The sequence below is a fragment of the Protopterus annectens genome, chromosome 14.part0 (assembly GCF_019279795.1).
Source record: "Protopterus annectens isolate FY-2018-M chromosome 14.part0, PAN1.0, whole genome shotgun sequence".
NCBI lineage: Eukaryota > Metazoa > Chordata > Ceratodontiformes > Protopteridae > Protopterus > Protopterus annectens.
In genome coordinates, this window is record NC_056748.1 from 198,554,629 (window position 1) to 198,582,479 (window position 27,851).

At 38.3% G+C, this 27,851-nt stretch overlaps 1 protein-coding gene across 1 annotated transcript in view; it reads left to right on the forward strand.

The window, feature by feature from the left end:
- The window catches only part of LOC122788639 (VPS10 domain-containing receptor SorCS1-like), a 1,297,464-nt gene that overhangs the window by 557,804 nt on the left and 711,809 nt on the right, over positions 1–27,851 (forward strand). The window contains exon 12 of the mRNA XM_044055539.1: positions 6,387–6,520. Coding sequence (XP_043911474.1) covers positions 6,387–6,520 — 134 coding nt within the window. The remainder of the gene's footprint in view (positions 1–6,386; positions 6,521–27,851) is intronic.

Here is a 27,851-nt window from a genome sequence, read left to right on the forward strand (position 1 = left end):
TTCCCTGATACTACAGCTGAGCATGTATTTCCCTGATACTACAGCTGTTCATATAATTCTGACAGGACAGCTGTTCATGTAATTTCCTCAAAATACAGCAATTCATGTAATTCCCTGATACTACAGCTGTTAATATAACTCCCTGATACTACAGCTGTTCATGTAATTCCCTGATACAACAGCTGTTCATGTAATTCCCTCATACTACAGGTGTTCATGTAATTCCCTGATACTACAGCTATTCCTGTAATTCCCTGACACTAGAGCTGTTCATGTAATTCCCTCATATTACAACTGTTCATGTAACTCTCTGATACTACAGCCATTCATGTAATTCCCTGATAGAACAGCTCTTCATGTAATTCCAATACTATGGCTGTTGATGTAATTCCCTGATACTACAGCTGTTCATGTAATTCCCTGATACTACAGCTGTTCATGTAATTCTCTGACACTACGGCTGTTCATGTAATTCCCTTATACTACAGCTGAGCATGTAATTCTCTGACACTACAGCCATTCATGTAATTCCCTGACAATACAGCCATTCATATAATTCCCATGATACTACAGCTTTTCATGTAATTCTGATATGACAGCTGTTCATGTAATTCCATGATACTACAGCTGTTCATGTAATTCCGTCATACTACAGCTGTTCATCTAATTCTCTGATACTATAGATGTTCATATAGTTCCCTGACACTACAGCTGTTCATGTAATCCCTGATACTACAGCTGTTCATGTAATTCCCTGACACTACAGCTGTTCATGTAATTCCCTCGTATTACAGCTGTTCATCTAATTCCCTGACACTACAGCCATTCATTAATTCCCTGATACTACAGCTGAGCAAGTATTTCCCTGATACTACAGCTGAGCAAGTATTTCCCTGATATTACAGCTGTTCATGTAATTCCCTCACACTACAGCTGTTTTTGTAATTCCCTGATACTACAGCTGCTCATGTAATTCCCTGACACTACAGCTGTTTATGTAATTCCGATTTTACAGCTGTTCATGTAATTCCCTGATACTACAGCTGTTCATGTAATTCTCTGACATGACAGCTGTTCATGTAATTCCCTCATACTACAGCTGTTCATCTAATTCCCTGACACTACAGCCATTCATGTAATTCCCTGATACTACAGCTGAGCAAGTATTTCCCTGATATTACAGCTGTCATGTAATTCCCTGACACTACAACTGTTCATGTAATTCCCCCATACTACAACTGTTCATGTAATTCCCCTGATACTACAACTGTTCATGTAATTCCCCTGATACTACAGCCGTTCATGAAATTCCTTTATACTATAGCTGAGCATGTAACTCCCTGACACTACAGCTGTTCATGCAATTCCCAGATACTGCAGCTGTTCATGTAATTCCCTGATACTACAGCAGTTCATATAATTCTGATACTATGGCTGTTCATGTAATTCCCAAATACTACAGCTGTTCATGTAATTCTCTGACACTACAGCTATTCATGTAATTCCCTGACAATACAGCCATTCATATAATTCCCATGATACTACAGCTGTTCATGTAATTCTGATATGATAGCTGTTCATGTAATTCCCTGATACTACAATTGTTCATGTAATTCCGTTGTACTGCAGCTGTTCATCTACTTCCCCTTGCACTACAGCTGTTCATCTAATTCCCTGATACTATAGATGTTCATATAATTCCCTAACACTACAGCTGTTCATATAATCCCTGATACTACGTTCATGTAATTCCGATACCACAGCTGTTCATATAATTCCCTGACACTACAGATGTTCATGTAATTCCCTCATACTACAGTTGCTCATATAATTCTGATACTACAGCTGTTCGTGTAACTCCCCTGACACTGCAGCTATTCATGTAATTCCATTACTATAGCTGTTCAAGTAATTCCTGGACACTACAGCTGTTCATGTAATTCCATGACACTAAAGCTGTTCATGTAATTCCTTCATAAAACAGCTGTTCATGCTGTTCCCTGATACTACAGCTGTTCATGTAATTCTCTGACACTAAAACTATTCATGTCATTCCCTCGTACTACAGCTGTTCATGTAATTCCCTGACACTACAGCTGTTAATGTAATTCCCTTATACTACAGCTGAGCATGTAATTCCCTGACACAACAGCTGTTCATGTAATTCCCTGATACTAAAGCTGTTCAAGTAATTCCGTCATACTACAGCTGTTCATCTAATTCTCTGATACTAGAGATGTTCATATAATTCCCTGACACTACAGCTGTTCATGTAATTTCCTGATAATACATCTGTTTATTTCATTCCCTGATACTACATCTGTTCATGTAATTCCGATACTACAGCTTTTCATGTAATTCCCTGATACTACAGCTGTTCATGTAATTCTCTGACACGACAGCTGTTCATGTAATTACCTCATACTACAGGTATTCATGTAATTCGCTCATACTACAGCTGTTCATGTAATTCCCTGATACAACAGCTGTTCATGAAATTCTGTGATACAACAGCTGCTCATGAAATTCCCTGACATTACAGCTGTTCATGTAATTCCCTCATACTACAGCTGTTCATGTAATTCCCTGACACTACAGCTGTTAATGTAATTCCCTTATACTACAGCTGAGCATGTAATTCCGTGACACGACAGCTGTTCATGTAATCCCTGACACTACAGCTATTCATGTAATTCCCTGACACTACAGCTGTTCATGAAATTCCCTCATACTACAGCTGTTCATCTAATTCCCTGACACTACAGCCATTCATGTAATTCCCTGATACTACAGCTGAGCAAGTATTTCCCTGATATTACAGCTGTTCATTTAATTCCCTGACACTACAGCTGCTCATGTAATTCCCTCACACTACAGCTGTTTTTGTAATTCCCTGATACTACAGCTGCTCATGTAATTCCCTGACACTACAGCTGTTTATGCAATTCCGATTTTACAGCTGTTCATGTAATTCCCTGATACTACAGCTGTTCATGTAATTCTCTGACACGACAGCTGTTCATATAATTCCCTGACACTACAACTGTTCATGTAATTCCCACATACTACAACTGTTCATGTAATTCCCACATACTACAGCTGTTCATGTAATTCCCCTGATACAACAGCCGTTCATGTAATTCCTTTATACTATAGCTGAGCATGTAACTCCCTGACACTTTTCTTCCTGGACATGTAATAAAAATGAACTTATTCCAGCTGAAACTTTTGGATCAACAGAAGCAGGCAAAAAAATAACCAAACCAGCAAATCCATTGAGGTCCTGACAACTGCAAACTGCAGTATGGATTACAGAGCAAGTCATACATGTAATTCCCTGATACTACAGCTGTTCATGTGATTCCCTGATACTACAGCTGTTCATGTTATTCCCTCATACTACAGCTATTCATGTAATTCCCTGACACTACAGCTGTTCATGTAATTCCCTTATACTAAAACTGTTCATGTAATTCCCCTGATACTACAGCTGTTCATGTAATTCCCTGATACTACAGCTGAGCATGTAATTCCCTGACATTACAGCTGTTCAAGTAATTTCCTGATACTACAGCTGTTCGTGTAATTCCCTGATACTACAGCTGTTTATGTAATTCCAATACTAAGCCTGTTCCTGTAATTCCCTGACACTACAGCTGTTCATTTAATTCCCTGATACTACAGCTGTTCATGTAATTCCCTGACACTACAGCTGTTCATGTGATTCCCTGATACTACAGCTGTTCATGTTATTCCCTCAAACTATAGCTGTTCATGTATTTCCCTGATACTACAGCTGTTCATGTAATTTCCTGACACTACAGCTGTTCATGTAATGCCCTCATACTACAACTGTTCATGTAATTCCCCTGATACTACGCCCGTTCATGCAATTCCCTGATACTACAGCTGAGCATGTAATTCCCTGACAATACAGCCATTTATATAATTCCCTGATACTACAGCTGTTCGTGTAATTCTGATACTACAGCTGTTCATGTAATTCCCTGATGCTACAGCTTTTCATCTAATTCCCTGCCACTACAGCTGTTCATCTAATTCCCTGATACTATACATGTTCATATAATTGCCTGATACTACAGCTGTTTATGTAATTCCCTGACACTACAGCTGTTCGTGCAATTCCCTGATGCTACAGCTGTTCATGTAATTCCCTGAACCACAGCTGTTCATATAATTCACTACAGTTGTTCATGTAATTCCCTCATACTACAGCTGCTCATGTAATTCCCTGATACTACAGCTGTTCATGTAATTCCCCGGACACTACAGCTGTTCATGTAATTCCCTCATACTACAGCTGTTCATGTAATTCCTTCATATTACAACTGTTCATGTAATTCCCAGATACTACAGCTTTTTATGTAATTCCATTCCTACAGCTGTTCATGTAATTTCCTGATACTACAGCTGTTCATGTAATTCCCTCATACTACAGCTGTTCATGTAATTCCCTGCCACTACAGCTGTTCATGTAATTTCCTGATACTGCAGCTGTTCATGTAATTCTCTTACCCTACAGCTGTTCATGTAATTTCCTGATACTGCAGCTGTTCATGTAATTCTCTTACCCTACAGCTGTTCATGTAATTCTGATACTACAGCTGTTCATATAATTTCCTGACACTACAGCTGTTCATGTAATTCCCTGACACTACAGCTGTTCATATAATTCCCTGACACTACAATTGTTCATGTAATTCCCTGATACTACTGCTGAGCATGCAATTCCCTAACACAACAGCTGTTCATGTAATTCCCTCGTACTGCAGCTGTTTATGTAATTCTGATACTACAGCTGTTTATTTAATTCCATTACTGCAGCTGTCCATGTAATTCCCTGATATTACAGCTGTTCATGTAATTCCCTGACACAACAGCTGTTCATGTAATTCCCTGACACAACAGCTGTTCATGTAATTCCGTGATACTACAGCTGTTCATGTAATTCCCTGACACTAGAGCTGTTCATGTAATTCCCTGATACTACAGCTGTTCATGTAATTCCCTTACACTACAGCTGTTCATGTAATTCCGATACTACAGCTGTTTATGTAATTCCCTGATACTACAGCTGTTCATGTAATTCCCTCATACTACAGCTGTTCATGTAATTCCCTCATACTACAGCTGTTCATGTAATTCCCTCATACTACAGCTGTTTATGTAATTCCCTGATACTACAGCTGTTCATGTAATTCCCTCATACTACAGCTGTTCATGTAATTCCCTCATACTATAGCTGTTTATGTAATTCCCTGACACTACAGCTGTTAATGTAATTCCCTGACACTACAGCTGTTCATGTAATTCCCTCGTACTACAGTTGTTCATGTAATTCCCTCGTACTGCAGCTGTTCATGTAATTCTGATACTACAGCTGTTCATGTAATTCCCTCATACTACAGCTGTTCTCAGCTACTGCATGATAAAGCAGACTGTAGACTGGCATGAACACAGGGAAAAATTCCCTGCATAGCTGCACAGTGTTTTTCTTAAAACTGTTCTTGAAAAAAAAATGGTCAAATTCTCCGGTCTTGAAAGCCTACAAATCCTAGATATCGGATGTCATAATTTTTCCATGCTCTGTAGTTCTGATGTATCCTTCTCCCACCAGCAGTAAATCGCAGTTATTTTCTTTATTATTAGAATGACTGATGCATATGATAGACTGCCAGACATGACTGGGTCTCTGATATGTCTCTGCAGTATCGTTATTGACATGGTACTATTCAGATATAGATTTTCATTCTCCATTTAGATCCTTTTCATCCTTGTTATCAGAGTACCATATATTAATCATCTAGAATATCTAACTACTCTTGACTCAATGTCCCAATTACCCTAACTTGTGGAAAAAAAACATTTTCAGGCTGACTGCTGCAGCCGCATGACACTTGAAGGTACTTCAGACATCTTAACTATACCTATGTTGGAGGAACATAGCAATTTTCAGGTCTGATTTACCCCTTACATGATGTACCTGTTTTTGGAGGTATGTTTGTATTTTTAGGTTTGATTTACTCCTTAATTCTATTACTCTCAACCCATTCTATACCATGTTTGATATAATCCACATCTTTTCTCATGTATCAGAATCTGTGATGCATGAATTCTAAATACCTATACAAATAGACAAAGGCACAGCTTGTTTTTTATAGCTCTTATTAGTTCAGCACGTCTTTCAAGGTTTCCCTTTTGAGAAACGTATTTAACACATCAGCCATTAGCCTGAACATAAGTTCTTTTTAATGATATCATTTGATGTCTTCACTATTTGAATATTCACTTTTGCCAAGGTTGACTATGAAAAGCCAATGGATTATTGAATCATTTTCATATTTGTTCTATTTTCCATTTCTAAGGGAGAGTTATGCATCATGGGAGAGAAGAGATCATACAAAAGACGTAAAACAGAAACACGTTGCATGGTGGGAAAAGAATTTGTTGGAGCAATGAGATCAGAACCTTGTGCCTGTACAGCATATGACTTTGAGTGGTAAGTAGATGCCCTTGTAGAGAATTTCAGATTGAGTAATAAAAAGCATTCCTGTGTTATAACAGGTGAATTTCCTGAAATGCCCCTAGAGTGTTACAGACTGAAATAGGACAAGAAGCAGTATATGTAGTCAAGGTGATATTTTTATCGTCCAAGAAATCCATGCATAGGTATATCCATGTGCTGTTAATATGTATACATGTGTGTGTGTGTGTGTGTGTGTGTGTGTGTGTGTGTGTTTGTGTGTGTGTGTGTTTTTATCTCTCTCTCTCTCTATAGATAGATATATATATATATATATATATATATATATATATATATATATACACACACACACACACACACACACACACACATGCATAGATCTCTCTCTGTCTCTCTACACACACACACACATATATATATATATATATATATTATTCAAAAGTCAATATCTGTTTGGTTGACACAAACAGATGATTGACATATATGTGAGATTGACAATCCCTAGGTATTAGGTTATGCCCTTTCCCTGGGATTGTGCAATCTTTGAAGTAGTATATATAATTATCTGGGGGTGGGGTCATAGCCTCTAACAAGGGTGATGCAAGAGGGATATATATATATATATATATATATATATATATATATATATATATATATATATATATATGTGTATATTGGTCCCCTTCACATGGTCGACTTTTCATGAAGTCGACTTTCTTATGGCCAAGATCATATGATCGTCTTTTAAAAAGCCAACCATGGGGAACCGCTATCTCCGCACAGTGCGGAATGGGAAAATTTCCCACTTCCGCACTGTAGTGTGATCTTGGAGTTGGTATATTTAAGTTACGGAGGGTGTGGGGGGCAGAGCCCCTTTGCTAACAGTTTAAGGTAAGTGTTTGTTGTGTATTTATGTTTACTTTACATAGTCAGCATTCTGAAAGTCGATCATATGGTCTTGGCCATATGAAAGTTGACTTTCTAAAATGTCGACCATGTAAAGTAGACCCTATATATAGAGAAAGAGAGACAGAGAGAAAGATAGATTAGATAGATAGATAGATAGATAGATAGATAGATAGATAGATAGATAGATAGATAGATGTCTACCTACATTGATTTATTGGTTTAGCTTTAAAAACCGCGATTTGCATTAGTTCGAGTGCTCATATGAGCGACTCGAAACCATGAAGATGACACTGTCGACAGACCTACAGGTTAAAAAAACAGCAAATCAAACATCAGATTCGCTGTTTTTTGAACCCCCCCTACTTTATTATTCTAACTCCGAGATCGCACTACAGTGGGGAAAGGAACGATTTCCCGATCCCCACTATAGTGAAATCTGCCCCTGAATGTCGAATGTGCAATGAGCAAATCTCACTGTGCATTCGCTCATTGCACATTCAACCCTTTTTCCGTTTGGCGTTTGCAAATCTTGCAAACTACCTTTTGGAAATCTGCTGTTCACCCTTCTGCAAATCACAGTTTTAAAGGTAATCCGATTTATCTAACTTTCTATCTAACTATAAGTAATGGGGACAGAAAATCTCACTGTCATTGAATCTGACATTATAGCTACATCTACATGTGTAGCCTTATAACCTCATGTATAATATCATTCAGATAACAAAATTCTGAAAAAGACAATACAAAGTGTGTAGCACTAGTAGTACAAAATGCAGGGCAAAGACCATGCTCCATCTGAAAGATAAACATGCACGAGAGCTACAGAACCGATATGTCACTTCCCAGGTGGGTAGCTGGTACACATTACATATTTAAATGAATAGGCACTCCTTCTTTTCCTGCATTTAGTCACTATCATTTGTTCAGATCCTCTGGGTAAAGTGGGGATGTTTCCGTATGTATCCACAATCCCATTAACATGCAGCAAGTTCTGCTTCAAAATAACTTCAAACTCCTGGATATCCGTGGTTTAAGAAAAAAGTCCAATTAATGTATTACTTCCTACAGTAAACCTCTTCTATGTTTCCCACTATTTGTGACACATAGCTCAGCATGCCAGAGTCATTACATAATGACCCTAATGCAATCATCCTGGTTGACTTCAACTATATGAGACCATTAACTGACAAACAGACAACTAAGAACAAATATGTATAACAGTTGTATATCTTTAATAATGCCAACATTTTTGACAAAATTATGCATCCTTTGAGTAGAGGTTCCAGCATATTTAACCATCTGATAACAAATATAATTCCTACTTGCTTCAGAACCAGTGCTGCCCCCCCCCCCCATTCTGTGATTAAAGCACACCATCGGGATAACACATTCTCCTATAGAACCCAGCCTATGAGTCCATCCAAACCTCATGGGATTTCTTTAAAGCCTACTTCCTTGTTCTCTCTGATTACTTCATGAAATGTAAAAGCTGTGAACCAAATCAGTTTGGCTTTATAAAGTGTAGCTGCTCTCTGTTGAGCTGGTAGACTTCATTGGTGGGATGGTTGCAGTGATGGATAATGGCAAATATGTACATTCATCCCACATTTATTTAACTACTGCCTTTGACACTATCCCACATTCTGGTATAATTGAGAAGCTCATACACATGAAAACTAACCCATATATAACCTACCAGATAGCAAACTTTGTCTGACAGAACACACATACAGTGAAGGTAGGTGGCACACTTTTCTCTAAAAGACCTGTCACTAGTGGCATCCCACATGGCTCTATAATGGGTACCCTGTTCTTCATCACATACTTCTCTGATTTTTAAGCTGACATAAAGTGCTGACAAGGTTTGCTGAAGACTGAATATACAGCCCTGTCATTACCTTTCCAGTTGATGCAAATATCCCACAAGGTGGTATAAGTCACACTAGTTGTAGCTGTCATGACCATGAGCTCATAATCAGTGAATAGTGTAGTCCTCGTTTGGTAAAGGGAATGCCACTGCACCTATTACATAGCAGATATGGACCTAAGCATATTTATGGACAGGAAGTTATCAAATGAACACCATGTATCAGCTTTTGTTAGGAAATCATTTTACCAAGTCCATCTAATTACTAACGGCCGAGTGTCCAGATCCAAGAAAGTTGTTGTTATCCTCTACTCATCACTAATTACGCTAATAATAGAATTCAGTACCCCCTTCACCATGTACCTATTCAAACAATTCAACCACCCAGAAAGACTTAAAAAACTTTATAACCAAGAATGGCTTGGGTATGAACTCCTTAGTTACCACCGACCGACTAAGAACTTTACAACTTTATTCCATCTGCTATACATTCTTATGCAGTTGTGGCTACTTGAACTGCATGGCTGTGAAAGACCTATTCCTCCTTAGCCACTTATGCCTCTAAAAAACGAATAATAATAATAATTCTACCACTATCTGTTATAAAGACTAAAAATGCGCCGCAGTATAAACCAAACCTGTAGGTACAATGGCTCCCAAATGATCCTCTGTCTGTGGAATAAGCTACTGCTTCATGTCAAATAACTTAACTCCCTGTCTGTCTTTAAAACCAATCTTAGTGAGTAGAAAGGAATCTGTAGATCTGTGCTCATACCCTTATAGTTAGAGGAAACCAAGAGCAGGATTTCATTGGTTATGATCTGTGTTTTCTATTGGTCCAATTGTCTATTAGTAAACTAAGGGTGTAATGACTGGAGAGTTATATAAGTAAAAGGGGAGTAAGTTTAATGGGGAAATTTGTAAGGAAATAAGTAATGGAATTGGGGGGAAGTGGAGAGAGAGTGGGAAAGAAGAAGGACTGAATATATAAAGTAGGTATGAGGGAATTAGATGCCAGTATACAGAAGTGATTCATATCCTTTGATGACCATATTTGTAGAAACCAGGGAGAAATCAGGTGGAAGTAATTTTCTGCTATGGTAGTGCATACGGGGGGGGGGGGGGGGCTTAACTTGATAATGCTAGGAAGGAAAGCTTAGTTGGTCTACAGAGGCTTTAGAGATGGCTGTTGTCTGTCAAAGATGCTAACCACTATGGGATTAGAGCATAGGTGTGCAGGTACACATTTCGTCTAACCAAAACACCTTTATTCTAGTGCTCCAGTGGTACATAGAAGCTGTGAAGTCATTCATATATCTACTCTGAATAATGAAAGAATTAGCATCTCAGTTAAGAGGAAATTAATGTCACTGATGCTTGTGAATGAGGGGATGTGCATGGTGTTAATGCAGAATATGAAATCAAGGGTTAGAGGAAAAGAGATATTATGGAAAAATATATTTGTCTAAGAGTTTAGTGCATAGTAGTGAGATAAGAGAGGACTAGGATTTTATTTAAACCATATATGATAATAATAACAGAATACAGAAGCAATGCTCAGAGGTAATTTGAACTTTAAGAAAGGTAGGAGCTTGACTGGTTTGATGCGAGATGTCAGCATGGTTCTGGAAAATGAATTGAACACTTATTTGGGGTAGATGAATTTCACAAAAAGTGTCAGACGTTGCTGCACATTGGAGTTTAAACAGTGGAGAAAGTAATGTTTTTAATTTTCTTGCGATGACTGCTAAGAAGCTGATCATAGTTTTACTAGACAGGATTACAGGCAGACGTGGGAGAAAAGATATATTGTACAAGGGCCTTTGAGATCATGTAGGAGGGGTGGCCTTACTATAGGGATTAACTGGAATTCAAATAAATGCAGAGATGCAGGAAGTATAAACTAGATGAAGGGTATGGTGACCCAAATGGGGGGGGGGGTAATTAGGAGGGTAATATTCTGCTGTTGGGTGACCTACATGCAGACTGAAGAGGTATACTTTTAGGGTACAGTGGAGCTACAAGGAAAAAAAGAAGAGATACGATTGAGGAGGTGATGAGAGAATTCACAAGACTGTAATGTAGGAAACAATGATATTGAAGAGACAAGACAGAAGACAATAGCAGGAGCCTAATAATTTGAAAAAAAGTTACTGAAAGAATCAGAATTAGATGTGTGGAGAAACAAATGATGTGTGAACGGGAATGGGTGTTGTGGAACAGGAGTGTGATGGATCCATGGTGAGAACTACTACTGAGTAAGGCCTTTAAAATAAGTATCGTCTGTATTATATTTACTGATTTAACTGGAAAGTGAGTTCCAAATGCAAGGATCATCTGCCACAGCGTTGCATGCAAAAAGCAATGGCGCAGCAGTAAAGGCAGCGAGGTGAACTGGTCAAATCCTTAGTAAACTGGACGGTCTGACCTGCATGTAATGGTGCAGCAGTAAAGGTGGCTAGGTGAACTGGTCAAATCCTTAGTAAACTGGACAGTCTGACCTGCAGGTAATGGCGCAGCAGTAAAGGCGGTGAGGTGAACTGGTCAAATCCTTAGTAAACTGGATGGTCTGACCTGCAGGTAATGGCGCAGCAGTAAAGGCGGTGAGGTGAACTGGTCAAATCCTTAGTAAACTGGATGGTCTGACCTGCAGGTAATGGTGCAGCAGTAAAGGCAGCGAGGTGAACTGGACAAATCCTTAGTAAACTGGATGGTCTAACCTGCAGGTAATGGTGCAGCAGTAAAGGTGGCTAGGTGAACTGGTCAAATCCTTAGTAAACTGGATGGTCTGACCTGCAGGTAATGGTGCAGCAGTAAAGGCAGCGAGGTGAACTGGACAAATCCTTAGTAAACTGGATGGTCTAACCTGCAGGTAATGGTGCAGCAGTAAAGGTGGCTAGGTGAACTGGTCAAATCCTTAGTAAACTGGATGGTCTGACCTGCAGGTAATGGTGCAGCAGTAAAGGCGGCGAGGTGAACTGGTCAAATCCTTAGTAAACTGGACAGTCGGACCTGCAGGTAATGGTGCAGCAGTAAAGGCGGTGAGGTGAACTGGTGAAATCCTTAGTAAACTGGATGGTCTGACCTGCAGGTAATGGTGCAGCAGTAAAGGTGACGAGGTGAACTGGTCAAATCCTTAGTAAACTGGATGGTCTGACCTGCAGGTAATGGTGCAGCAGTAAAGGTGGCGAGGTGAACTGGTCAAATCCTTAGTAAACTGGACAGTCTGACCTGCAGGTATTGGTGCAGCAGTAAAGGTGGCGAGATGAACTGGTCAAATCCTTAGTAAACTGGACCGTCAGACCTGCAGGTCTGGGGTTATGCAGCTGGAGCTGTCGGCTGTCAGTTCAGAAATTGAACAAGTTAAGTAGATGGCTATAGAAGTGGGTTCCCTCAGAAGGAACAGCCTGATAACAAAAGAATGGGGAATCTTGATGAGACTGATAATTTCTCCCCAAAAGAGAAACAAACCTGTCTCATACAGAGAGGCTTAGCAGGAGGAGTTGGAGGTCATACAGAAATAACCCTGTATTTGAGAGCAAGAGGTACTCATAATATTAAAAAAAATACAAGAAGATCGTAAGAATATTCCATGGAGAGGGTGGAATATAGAACCTCTTTAATATTTCTACTCTCTTGATTTCTTTCTTATTTCTTTTCCCAAGATATAAAGTGAACTGTGCAATTTGGGAAGCTCATGTGTATGGTTGCACGTTATATGTGCATACAATCCTATAAATAAAATGAAGTGCACTTTATATCTGTATACTCTCCTATAAATGAACTGAAGTAAATGTTGTATGTGTATATGCTCCTATAAATGAAATGAAGTGCACATTGTATTTGTATACTCTTCTATAAAATGAACTGAAGTGCACGTTATCTATGTATACTCTCCAGTAAATGCACTGAAGTGCATGTTATATCTGTTTTTCTAAGCTTTGTTTCCTGCCTTTCCTGTGGGTAGTCTAGCCTGGATATAGAATTGCTGTGTCCAGGAATATTTGTAGGCTTCTAGGGCCCAAGCCTTTCTGTGTTGGAGGGAAGCCTTCTAGCTTAATTTTCTTTCTTAGAACTAGCCAGTTTTTTGTTTCAGCACTTGTTCTGAACTTATTGTAAGCACTAAATAAGCTACAAATTACTACAGCACTCAACTTTCCTCACTGTCTAGAGGAAAACAGTTTCTAGTAATTAACAAATAAGCACATATCCAGGCATGTCTAAGGGTCAGCTCCTGGTGTTTTCTCCTGTCTACCTGATGACTCTGGGCATCTTGGGGCAATGCAGTAATTGCCTCATGTACACAGACAGCCCTCTCCTCCTACCATCCAGCACTACAACCTGTGAGAGATGCACTTAAATAGCCAAACTGGAAGCAAAGATCTCTTCACCCAAGACTGGACTAGACAGTCAAGAGGAGTAGGTAAACACTTGCACCACACCACACTCAGCACATAGTCCCTCAAAACCTACACCAGCAAAACACACACATAGAAACACAAAACACACACCTACATTCGCAGAGGCTCTCAGTAAAAACCTGCCCAAGCAACAGTGACCTCCAAAGCAGAAACACAAGCAACCTCCACCCCCCCCAACATAACCCAAATGACACATAGCCCACAAACTCAGTGTGCCACTCAACTACAGTCCATAAGGTATAACAACGTACCCAGCACACTAGTCATAGGTGACTCTATAGTCAGGCACACTGATGTTCCACTCACCAGGCTAAACAAGGAGAAAGTTACTATCAGCTGCCTGTCGGGTGCCAGGATCCACCACATAACGCATGCACTCAGGTTACTCCACAACAAGTACAAATATTACTCTGTCATTGTCCATGTTGGTGTGAATGACTTGAGACGTACCTCCTTGGACTACATTGAAAAGGGACATGGAGGAGCTGTCCGGTCTTGTAGCCCAGGCAGGTATGACCCTACCCCTGAGTAGCATCCTGCCATCACAGACCCCGGAAACTACCGCCCCATTGCCTAACGAGCCTGGTCTGCAAGGCTATGGAGCATATCATCATGGAACTTATAAACAATGACATTGGTAATCTCCAACTCAGGACCCCACCCAGTTCGGCTTTGTAAAAGGCAGATCATGTCTCCTAAACCTGATAGACTTCTTTGAAGCAGTCACCAAAGCCGTAGATAAGGGTAAGGTGGTTCACACAGCCTATCTAGATATCGCCAAGGCTTTTGACACCACCCCCCACTCTGGAATTATAGATAAACTCACTAAACTAGGTATAAATCCCTATGTCACAAGATGGGTTGCCAACTGGCTCACAGAACCCACACTGTGAAAGTAGCAGATTCCAAATCCAGCTTCAGACCAGTGACAAGCGGAGTACCACAGGGTTCTGTCCTGGGTCCTCTCCTGTTTGGTATCTACTTCTCTGAAGTACAGGCCAACACAGAAGGTCTTTGGCTAACGAAGTTCGCAGATGACTGCAAACTAGGAGCCATAATCAAAACTCCAAAAGATGTGGACATCCTACAAAAGGGCCTTGCTGAGACAGATGCCTGGTGTCAAAGCCATGGCCTCAAGCTCAGTGCCAGAAAGTGCAATGTCATCCCCTTTGGTGAAAACTCTGTACCCATGAACTACCACATAGGTGCTAGTCTACTTAACACCGAAAGTGTGATAAGAGACCTTGGGGCACAGGTGGACAGTAGTCTCTCCTTTGATAATCACATCGCCACAGTAGTCAGGAAATCCTTCTGTGTGGCACACCTCATCACAAAAGGTTTCTCATCCAGGAAAAAAGAGGTCATTGTTCCCCTCTACTCGTCACTCATTAGACCCATTATAGAGTACAATGCCCCTTTTGGTATGTACCTCACAAGACATCTACAACAACAGGAAAGGCCACAGAAATACCTCACAAAGAGGATTACCGGCCTCAAAGAGATGCCCTATACAGACTGTCTCAAAAAACTGCAGCTTTACTCCATTGCATATCGCCTACTCAGAGGCGATCTCTGCCTAACACACAAAGCTATATCAAACCCAGAGCTTTTAGACATGCTCCACTTAAAGAAATCCCAATCGCTACAAGCTACATGCTCTAGGGACCTAAACCTCGTCACCACAATAAACAGAACATGCTGGAGGGATAGATTCCTGTCCCAGAGACTTCCCATACTCTGGAACAACTACCTATCTATATCAAACAAAGCTCCTCATTAGCACTGTTCAAGAAAAATCTTGATGACTGGATGGGAGATAGGAAATTCACCCCAGGGATCACTTCTGTGACTCTGATCGACAGTGGCACAGGAAAATAATTTTCTTGGGTGGCGAAAGCCAGGGTACCTTTGGCTAGGCTTATATAGGCCCTAGGGCCAATAGCCTAGTACCTACCTATGTACCTATGAACCTATGAATATAACACTGTCGACAATGGCCACATTCCACTAGTCCCTTTCTATTGCTTGAACTACTATTTGCCTTTGGTGCCTGCAATTCTAATGTTTCCTTTATATTTACATATCTTTTATATGCAAAATCTGTCCTTTCACCCAATGTTTCTAGGGCTCCATCGAAACAGCTAAAATGTTTCCAGTTCTATTTCATAATATTTTTTATAGTATAGGTTTTAGACCCATACATCATTGTTCTGTTGAAGTTACCACTGTTAACAGAGATGTTTTTTGTAATTAACAGAACTGTTAATAAGTGATAGCCATGGAGACACTGGTGGGAATTCTGGAATACAAAGATGAGACAACTTCTTTCTTGAAATTTACTCACAATATGGCCTATGTAAAAATAAACAAGTAGATATAGCCATCATCAAGAACATTGAAACAGATATGTTTTTGTGGTAATTCTCTTTCTTTTGCTTTATTTACTAATTCTTTGTAAAAACCTTTTAAGGTCATTATTGAATTGTTTATTTTATATTTATTTACCTTTTTTATTAATTTACATGCCTTCTACGTTTTTCTGCTTCTGCTGATATTTTTAGTTTATAACTGGAAATAGTATATGATAAATCCAACCCTGTTTTGATATTGTACATTGTATTTAGCATGTCTATCTATTGAAAGATTCTTGGTTTCCACGGTGGTACGGCGGTAGCATTATTACTTCACAGCAAGAGGTTCTCCCGTTCAATTCTTGGCTTGGGAGTGCCTTCTGTGTGGAGTCTGCATGCCCTCCCCGTGGTTGGTTAGCGCTCGAAAGACATGCGTGCGTAAATGGGCGCTCCTTCGTTGAAGATTGGGCATTGAGCTGGCACCTCGGCATTTTGTAAAAATCTACTGCCAATCATTAGTGGACCAGAGTTCCACTGTGGTGACCCCTTACCGGGAAAAAGCCAAAAGACAAACAACAACATCTATTGAAAGATTCTTGATTATTTGTTCCCCTTTCTGTATTCTTCCAGCAGTGATACTTCTTGTCTCAGTAGCGTTAGTTTTCTCTGTTAAGTACTTTCATGGTGGCATATCATGCTTCTTTTTTCTTCTTTTCCCTTGTTACTCTATATTTTTGTGGTGACACGTTATTTGTTATTAAGATAGCTTCACAATAGTATATCCTGTTTATTTCAGTTATATCACATGAATTTGTCTTAATGGTTCTGATTACTGTATTCATCTGTACTACTAGTTTTCTAATATTTTGAGTCTTATTTACTTTTTATAATCTGTTTAGGTACTGACGTATTATTGCAACCACATTTCGAACAGGAGAAACGTCTCTTTTCCAAGCCGTATGGCTGTTTTTCCTGTTCAAAATCTGATTGCGATAATGCGTAGTATTCTATAATCCTACTTTTTGCAAGGAAACCACAATGAGGAGAACAGACCAAAAAAGGTAGGAGCAAAAATGTAGATATTCTGCAAAAAGCTGGAGAATTGAGAGGTATGTTGCCCTCGTGTGTCATAGTTATAATGCGATAGTAGTTAACGTTCTTGAAACAAACTGTGTACTGGCACTGATTTTGAAATAGGTTTTGGTCTTTGAATAATTCCAGATATCGCAGTACTCATGGGACCACTTGTCTACATTAAAAACAATGTTTGTATGTTTTTGCTGAGCAGAAGTTCCAAGAAAGACTTCTGTAATGTAAAGGTACAAGAGTATGACAGCTGCTGTAATCATAGGCCTCCCACGAATACAAAATGTGACCATTACTCCTTTTCCTGCCTCATACACAATGTGGTGTGACAGACTAATAAGTAATAGTTCAGACACCCCTTTTAAGATTAACAAAAATATTTTTGGCAAAACATAAGGAACTATCGCAGGTTGGAAATGTGGTTGCAATAATACGTAAGTACCTTTGTTATTTCATCTGGCTTAATATGTTTATCCATCTGTGTTATGTCAAGTATGTCTTTTCATAGATCATTTTCTTCTGTACTGATAGCATCTTCTTTGCTCTCTCTTTCATTGTAGTCTTCAAAAGAAGGTTCCAGAACATTGTCCTGTGACATATTCTCTTCAAATGAATCTAGCTTTGTCTGCTTTTTTTCGCCATATCTGAATCTATTGTCTCATAATGCTGCATCTCTACCTGTCAGAATTAACTGCTCATTCCATCTCCTTCCCTTGTTATACAACTTCAGCTGGACTTTTGTACGGGTCTCCTACAGCAGGTTCCAGAACATCACCCTGTGGCAAAACCTCTTTAGATGTATCCTTCTCCACCTCTTGCTCCTTTATCTGGAGACTCATTGTTCCATCATATTGCAACACTGACTGTGTGGGAGTTTACACAATAAGCTCTTCACTTCACTTTCTATTTGTTTAACATCTACTTCACTGATTTTTTTTTTTTACATTCCCCCTATGTGCTCTTATTTTTCTATTGTGAAATTTTCCATATTCAAGTGCTTATGCTTTAATTTCTCTTCACAAATCTTTGGAGCTGCATTTTGCGTTTATCAGTTTCGGTTTCTCCTTTTTATACGTATCACACCATACCTGATCTCTTTTTCTTTCTCATGTCCGTGTTTCTTTTTATACCTTTCAAAAAAACTGTGTTTTTGATCCTTATATTTTCTAACTTTCTCTGTTGCTTCTTTTTCCAGGTAACCCACTATTTCTTTGTCTATGTAATGTTTTTCATTGATCTGTTGTATTAAGGAAAATGTACTTTTGTCTGTAGCTTTTGACTGTTTTTCTTGTGCAAGTATTTTCTTTTCCTCTATGTTCTCTCTTACTGTTGCTAAATATCTTGTCTACAAATTCTGGGCTTTTTTACATAGTAACAATTCACAATTTGTTCTTATCCACAAGTCTACTTTTTCATCTCTATGCCTCTTTCTTGGCCTGTCAGTTTTTGTGAATTTTGTAAAGTACTCTTCCTTCTACTACAAGGTGGCCACTCCCCAAGCCTGGCCTAACCATGTTGTAGGAATGTTTCCATGCCCTGAGGATTCTACTTTGCCTTTTTTTGCAGTCCTGGCACCACTGCACACATCAGGAGTAGGCACTTTTTATCTTGGAGTGTGTGCACCCAGTTGTCTATTTTTATTTTTTGACCTGCTTTTCCCCGTGGCATACGAAATACAGTCTATATATTATTATCATTTTAGTGAGATTTTTTGTAAAAATAGAATCCACAATGTGAAGGCACTCACCAAGACCTGAGGATGAATTCAGGTTCAGCGATAGAGCGATACCTTTCTCTTTTTCTTGCTAATTTCATCTCTCTATTTTTCCAAGGTATACCATGTCCATGTCCTTGTAAACATGTTTAGCTTCACCCACAATTCTTCTATTCAAAGCCCCAAAATATCTGAATCCCCAAGTTCAAAATATCTCTAAAGATCACTTAACCTATGTGCTGTCACCAAAGATACTTCCACCATAAATCCGGTTGCTTAATTAACAGTGAAAAAAACATGCTCTTGCAGACACACTCCTCAAACTATTTAATTTAAGTTTAGCTTTTGTCTATGTGTCATATGCAGCAGTGGCAATGCCCCTCCATAAGGGTGGTCTTACAACCAAACCAAATAATTATAGACCTATCAGCCTTACAAGTCTCATCTGCAAAGCCATGGAATGAATTATAACTGACCACATAAATTGGGATATCAATAATCTTATTAGACTTGACTCAAATGGTTTGGCTTTGTGAAGGGTTACAGCCTATTTACCTGAAAAAAATTCTTTGAAAGGGTTACAGCGACTGTAAATAGTGACCGTTCAGTGCACAAGCTTACATTGCCCTGGCCAAAGCCTTTGACATAGCTCACCATTCTGGCTTTATACAAACATGAAATTGATCCATATCAGATAAGATGGATTGCAAACTGACTGAAAGAGAGAACTCATACAACACAGATTGGAGATGCCTGATCAGAAAGGATGAACATAACCAATGGTTTCCCTTAGTGCTCAGTGATGTGACATCATTGTTTTTACAATTAACTTCTAAGATCTCTAAGCAGAAAGACAAGACATCTGAATGGCAAAGTCTGCAGAAGACTTCTAACTTGTAGTTGTTATGTCACCCTGTAACATCCAAACCCTGTAGAATGTGTTTTCCCTAGTAAACCTTTAGTGTACTAAAAATCTGCTGAAACTAAATGCTAAAACGTATAGTATCATCACTTTGGTTACACAGTTCTTCACCTCATTATGTAATATGGACTGCACACCCTTGCAAAACAAAAATGTAGTCAGAGACCCAGGAACACAGGTTGATAACTCCATATGTTTTGACCATCATGCGACAATGGTTTTCAAGAAATCTTTTTATTTAGCACAGCTAATTGGCAGAGGAGTATCATCAAGGTCAAAAGAGGTCCTCACTCCCATATACGCAGTAATGATCGTGCCAAATTACTGAGTACAGGGCTCATGTTTGGGATGCATCTAACTATCACAGTCACAGTAGTGATCGTGCCAGTTACTGAGTACGGGGTCCATGCTTAGGATGCATCTATCACATACACAGTAGTGATCATGTCACTTACTGTGTACACGCACAGGGCTCATGTTTGGGATGCATCTAACTATCACATTCACAGTAGTGATCATGCCAGTTACTGAGTACGGGGTCCATGCTTAGGATGCATCTATCACATACACAGTAGTGATCATGTCACTTACTGTGTACACGTACAGGGCACATGTTTGGGATACATCTAACTATCACATACACAGTAGTGATCGTGCCAGTTACTGAGTACGGGGCCCATGCTTAGGATGCATCTATCACATACACAGTAGTGATCATGTCACTTACTGTGTACACGTACAGGGCCCATGTTTGGGATACATCTAACTATCACATACACAGTAGTGATCGTGCCAGTTACTGAGTACGGGGCCCATGCTTAGGATGCATCTATCACATACACAGTAGTGATCATGTCAATTACTGCTTGCATGTACAGGGCCCATGTTTGGGATGCATCTAACTATCACATACACAATAGTGATCATGCCAATTACTGAATACAGGGCTCAAGTTTCTGCTGCATCTAACTATGCATATCAAATACTTAGTGAGATCCAAAGATTCCTCATCAAAAAGATCACTGGCCTAAAATATGTGAGCTACAAGGAGAGACTCAATGTACCTTCCAGACTTTTGAGAGGAGATCTCTGTCTTTATTATCATACCATTAAAGACTCAATTGTCCTGGATCTACTGTATCACTGCAAGTCCAGTATCTCCACCAATACTAGATCCATTGTCCTAAATATTAACCATAAGGTAAAACAAAACATGCAATAGGGGCAGATTGATAACCTAGGGCTTCCTAAATCTCTGGAATTAACTTAGTCTGCATGTTAAACATTGTGGCACACTATTTCTAAACATAAAAGTCACACAGTCAAATCATTTGATAAAAACTGCAAAAAATACCCAGCCAAACTAGTCTTCACTCTATAATATGTTAACATTCCTATAGTACAGACCCATAGGATCTATGCAGGTGTCCTCTTAGAGACATAACAGTGTTTCAGCTACATGCTTTCTGAATGCCCATGACTTTTAACGTTACACTTTTTAAGACTTTTGGGAATATTCAGGCCAATAACGCCTAACCTCCAGTAGCTGCTGATATGCAAGCCTTTATGGCAATATTCAGGCCAATAAAGCCAAAGTCCACTAGCTGCAGACACGAGATGCTTTGTGTGATTCTTTATGGGAATATGCAAGGTAAAAAATCCAGATCTCACTAGCTGCAGATGTGGGATTCTTTGTGGATTCTTTATGGGAATATTCAAGCCAAAAATGCTAAATCCCACTAGCTGCAGGCATGTGCTTATTTTTAGGATTCTGTATGGGAACATTCAGAGCAGTAAAGCCAAACCCCACCAGCTGCAGAAATAGAACTCTTTATGAGATTTATTATAGTAACATTCATGCCAATAAAGCCATACCCTACTAACTACAGGCATGCATGCCTCCATCTAGTGAAGTATGTCTTTACTGGGCTGAATAGGGCCATGAAAAGTATATAGAGTCTAGTCTAGAATTGCCATATTTAAGTTTTTCAAACGTGTTTGTATAACTTTAGCTTATTTTTATTGTATTATTATGGAGCATTTCTCCCTGGGGCTCTGCTGAAAAAGGGCTCTGGCTCAGTCAGACATTCCTGGTCAGCAAATGTAAAATAAAGTAAATAAATAAAACATAACAGAAATATTTTTAAATCAAAATATGCATCTATGTCTACATATCTGCATATATATATATATATATATATATATATATATATATATATGGATTCTTATTACAAGAACGAAAGTTCACTACTTCGAACTTATAATAGGAAGCCTCACTTTAAAGAAAGTGAACATTTGCTTAAGTGCACTTCACTGAAAACACCGCAGCACAGTGGAGGACATAAAAAACAAGCTATGTCCTCCATTATTGTGTGATAGTCACGGACCTTAGGGGTAGGGCACAGGTTAGGGTAAGGGGATAGTTAGTAAAGCTATCCCCTTACCGTAACCCATGCCCTAACCCTAAGGTTCGTGACTATCGCACCATATTGGAGGACATTGCTATGTCCTTAACTGCGCTGCAGTCATTACAGACTTTAGGGTTAGGGCACGGGTCATAGTATGGGCTATCCCCTTACTATGACCCGTGCCCTAACCCTAAGGTCCGTGAGTACTGCACGGAAGTTCAGTACAACACCCGTTCATTGTACTGAACTTTGTGTAAGTGCACTTTCGATTAAGTGCATTTTCGCTGCAGTGAGCATTATATGCACTATTTTGAATTAGTGAAAATTCGATCTAGTGTATGGAATCCATATGTGTGTGTATATATATATATATATATATATATATATATATATATATATATATATATATATATATAAGAGCAGCAACAAGCAAAGATAAACTCCATGTGATCACCAGATATAAACATAAATATTTAATAGTTTCGATAAAACCAACAGTAGTGCAAAACTCTATAAAAATATAAATAAAGCTAATAAGAGATTAGCACTTTTGGGTTCAATAAACCCTTCTTCAGATCCTACAAAAACAAAACCCAAACTGCTTTTAAAAACACAAGTCAATGGCCAATCATGCCCTTAATTAAACGATAACTCCCAGTTCCATTGATAGAAATGTTTCAGTCTGCCACCTCAAGTGTCACCAGTTAAAAACCCCATACTTGAACATACATCCAAAGATGTTAGGAAGTCAAACGACTTTAAAAAATCATTTGTGAAGTTGATGGCCCTTCAGGGTGGGCTTCAGTGGCACATTAGCATTGAGACCTGGTGGTTTATCAGCTTGCATCTCCTCTTTCAATTCCATTTCTGTCTATTCCATCCTTAAAGTAATATCACTTCCATGAAAGTTTCCATATATCACTCTTAAGGCCATAAAATTGAAGCAATGTCCCAAATTAATTATGATATGTTTAGCCAATGGAGTCTTGTCATCTTTCAATCATATATCACTTTTGTGTTTAGAAATGCTCTTTTTTAATTGTCTGTCCATTTTACCTATGTAAAAGCAATTGCAAGAGTCACAGATCGTGATATAAACAACATGTCTTGTTCTGCAATCAGCTTAGGCTCAACTATAATATTTCTTATTCTGTATAGGATGTATAAATTCTTTTGAGATTGAAATGCATTTACATGATTTACAAATTCTACACGGAAAACTCCCTATTCTATCACAGCTCACAATCTCTGTTATGTCTGCCTTATAACAGAGATCCTGTTTCAGAGATTACAGTTTCTTTTAAAACTAAATAGAGATTTATCACCTAAAATATCCTTGATCTTTGTATCTGCTGTTAATATTTTCAATTCTCTCTGATATTGTCACAAATATATCTGCTGTCATTGGCATAAGTTAGAACTATTCTGTTCTTCCATTCTAAATTCATGTTTCTCAATGATTCTACATGTTGCAGTCCTCATGTAAAACAATGGTCTATTTTATGTATTCCTTCATTTGTTTCATCATAGACATACCTTTCTTAATTTTGGAATGCTTAAAACCTCTTTCCGCAAGGCTATTCTCCATAATATCCATGACTGCTATGTATTCCTCTTCCACTGTATGAAGTCTGGATGTACATAAAAGTTGGTTCTTAATCACAATGGAGAAAATATGTGGGGGATGCATACTGATACAACATAAGAGATTATTCTTCCATCATTCTTTTTTATATAAACTGGTGGTAATCTTACCTTCATTATCAATAGACAGTCTAACATCAAGAATATCTAATGTAGAGCTGGAGGAATGCATCATGAATTTCAAAAAATCTGTTGTGTCAAGGTATCTTACAAAGTCTTGTAATTGTTGCATTGTACCATCCCATAATAAGCAGATATCATCTACAAATCACTTGTAAAATCTTAACAGTGAGGAGAAAGATGATTACTAAATACAACTGTGGCTTCCTAATCTGCCAATACTAAATTGTCATATTTATTTGCACAGGGGGTGCCCATATTAACCCCCATATTTTTGCCAATAAATATCCTTCTCAAAGGCAAAAATATTGTTCTCTAAAACCAATTCTAGCAAAATGCCTATGAGATCTATTCTATCATCAAGAAAGTCATTGTTATTTTTTTTTAAATTCTTCACAGCAGTTATTACATATTTATTAGTAATCACCGTAAATATACTTTGGATGTCTAGGGTAACCATCACCATCATGCTTCTGGTCCTTCCTCCAACCTGTTGGTAAACTCTGATAAGGCATACAGAAAATTTCTTGTATCCTTAATAACAGCTGGTGCTTTCAACAAAATTTATTTCAATTGCTGATCTGAATAAATAGAAATGAGTTCTGTTACCCAGCCATTCCCCGAAACAATCTGGCACATGGCAGGGTTATCGCATACATTGTGTACTTTGGGCAACCCACTAATTATCGGTATAATCAGATTATCAACAGAGAAATATCTAAATAATTCTTTAGTGAACTTATATAAATCCAACAAAATCCACAATCTAGCTTTAATGGTTGTGTCTATCTTATTCACATGTGATCTATCAATGCAAACTCAAGTAGCTTCCTTAGTTAAAAATTGTATCATCTTATGGTGATAGCAACTGTGATCCATTATAACTATCCTGACCCCTTTATCAGCAGGTCTTATCACTATTTGATTATCCTCTTTCAGTTGTAGCAAAGTCTGCTTCTCTTTAACATTTATATTATGAAAAAGGTGTTTCAGTTTATTCAACACCTCATAGATCTCTGCTTCACATACTTAGAAAATCATTTCCACCGTTGCATTATTCTGGGGTACAAAGGTACTTGGTGTACAGAAAATATTATTATCTGAACTCATTCCCGTACAGTGTTCGTAACATAACATTCCTGCAGAACATCTTAAGTTCCACAATGATTTCACTCAACTTAGATGAAGTAGATGTAACGGAACTCAAGCCTTTGTTGAGAATGGCATATTGGTCATCAGTAAAGTCTATAGCCAATACATTTATTACCAAAGTGTTAATTTCAGCTGCTGTTTGTTGTTTTGTTGCATTTTGTCGGTCAGTAAACTTCCCTTTTTCCTCCCTCTGCTTAGGACCTTGTTCTGCCTACATGCTTCGGTAGTCCTATTTTCAATGGAAGTGCTTGAAAAACAGAGGGGAGAGAAAAATTCTCCTTGGGTCTGGCACCTACATCCTTAGCTTGCTCTTTAGTTGATGGAACCACTGGTGTATTTACTGCTGTTATACTTATTCATGCAGAGTCACAAACTGCATTACTCGAAGAATGTTGAACATTACCAGTCTCTAATACTTGTTCAGTGTGAAAGTTTTCTGTCACTGCACCATTCTCTGTTTTATATGCATTAGCTGTTTTTGGCCATACAAAAATGTGGCCATTTGCAAAATTCTTGTAATCACAAGCTAGTTTCCTCAGTTTAATTGATTCCAGTCTGGAGCCATATGCAATTACATTAAGGTATATATCTTTGAGTTTCATGGAATACTTAATATCTGTAAGCATAGATTCTAACTCATGTTGTAGCTTCTCAACCAGCAAAACCATTTAATTCTCAATAGGCTCAAAGTACTCTATAAGAAGTCGCATGTAATTAAAACTTAATTCCAAATTCAAGACTTGCCATTTTCTTAAAAGCTCAGGGTGTTTTTAAAAGATGTTTGGGTTATGTTTATGTTAGATCTGAAGAAGGATTTATAGAACATGAAAGTGCTAATCTCTTGTTAGTTTTATTTATATCTTTTATATAATTTTCTACTGCTGTTGGTTTTATTGCAATTACTAAATATTTATGCTTATACCCACAGTCTGGTGATCACACAGAGTTTTTATTGTTTTATATATATATATATATATATATATATATATATATATATATATATATATATATATATATATATGCGTGTGTGTGTGTGTATATATATATATATATATATATGTGTGTGTGTGTGTGTGTGTGTGTGTGTGTGTGTGTGTGTGTATATGGGGATCAGAGAATTTACCCTTTTCTCCACTGTAGTGTGATCTCAGAGTTTGTATATGTAATTTGCATGGAGTGTGGGGGGTGCAGAGGGCTCCCTCCCCAGCAATAAATACAGATTTTTTTTTGGGGGGGGGGGATTTGTACCTTTTGACTTTCAAGAAAAGTTGATCATACATTCTCAACGATATGGAGTTCATTCTTCCCAAAAGTTAATATTCTGCTATAAACCTGTATATAGATAAACAGAGAGATAGACAGGTGTATAGTTGTAGGGTTAACAATAACTGGCGTATAAGTATTTGACCCAAACATCTAAAACCTTGCAAAGTAAAACAGCAGTATTACTAACCTTGCAAATCATGAAAATATATTTTTTTTGCAGTGGACAGACTTCCTATACTGCCCCAGAAACCTGAGCCTGAGCCATACATATATATATGTATATGTATATATATTTATACGTGTATATATATATATATATATATATATATATATATATATATGCAAATATATGTGTCTGTGTTTTACATACATATTTATATAGATATATAAAGTATTTGTTATTTAACCTTCACATACTTGTGCAGTGAATATCTGCACTATAGCATCAAAGCCAATTCCATTGAAACACTGAAAAGTGCTTTAACAAGGGTGTTAGGGTGTGAAAGACCTATCCTCTATACATATCTTGATCCACAGAACGGACTTCAACATTAGTCCTGCAGTTTAGACCAGTTCTGTCTTTCATGTGTATCCAGTTGAATTATCTCCGTCATTATGTTGTTGGATAACTAGAACATTTGAAAAAAAAAAGCACCATGTAGCCATAACATATATATGGTTAGATCATAAGAGCAAATCCTCCAAAGAGTGAGTACTTTTAGTGATAGTTATGTATATAGATAAACAGAGAGATAGACAGGTGTATAGTTGTAGGGTTAACAATAACTGGCGTATAAGTATTTGACCCAAACATCTAAAACCTTGCAAAGTAAAACAGCAGTATTACCAACCTTGCAAATCATGAAAATATTTTTTTTTGCAGTGGACAGACAGACAGAGTGAGTACTTTTAGTGATAGTTAGGAGTGAATGCTCTATTTCCTTGCATTTCAACCTGCTGAGTACTTTTTGGTGAGATAGTATTGCAGTGGGGTCTCAAGGAATTTGCTCTTACCCTGCTGTTGTGAGATGCATGTAGGGCATGTACACCAAGCATTGAGAATTTATGGAGTCCAGTATTGCAAGCTGTCATGTCATCTGCTGTAAGGATCAGGGAAGTAGACTTATTCAAAAGAAGTTCCCTTGATGGTTGCTTGAATGATGCATTCTGTGACTGCCTTTCACATTACAAGAGAACAAATAGGTCAGTTGATTCCTGGCCTACACTTGAAATGAATGGAAAACAAGATCACAGGAGGAGAGGGTTGATGTTTGGATGGTAGGGGTGGTATTAAGAATGGTGTATACAAATGCAGTTGATATAGTGCCCATGTTTTTACCTCAGTAAATATAGGTGCATTTGTCTAGATCTGTAGGATGCTATCTGTGTCTGTTTGTAAATCCATATATATTTTCATAGGTTCAGATTGCATGGGTTATGACCGATTATGGCCTGATTTCATCTGGTCCTGGAGAAAACATCATGG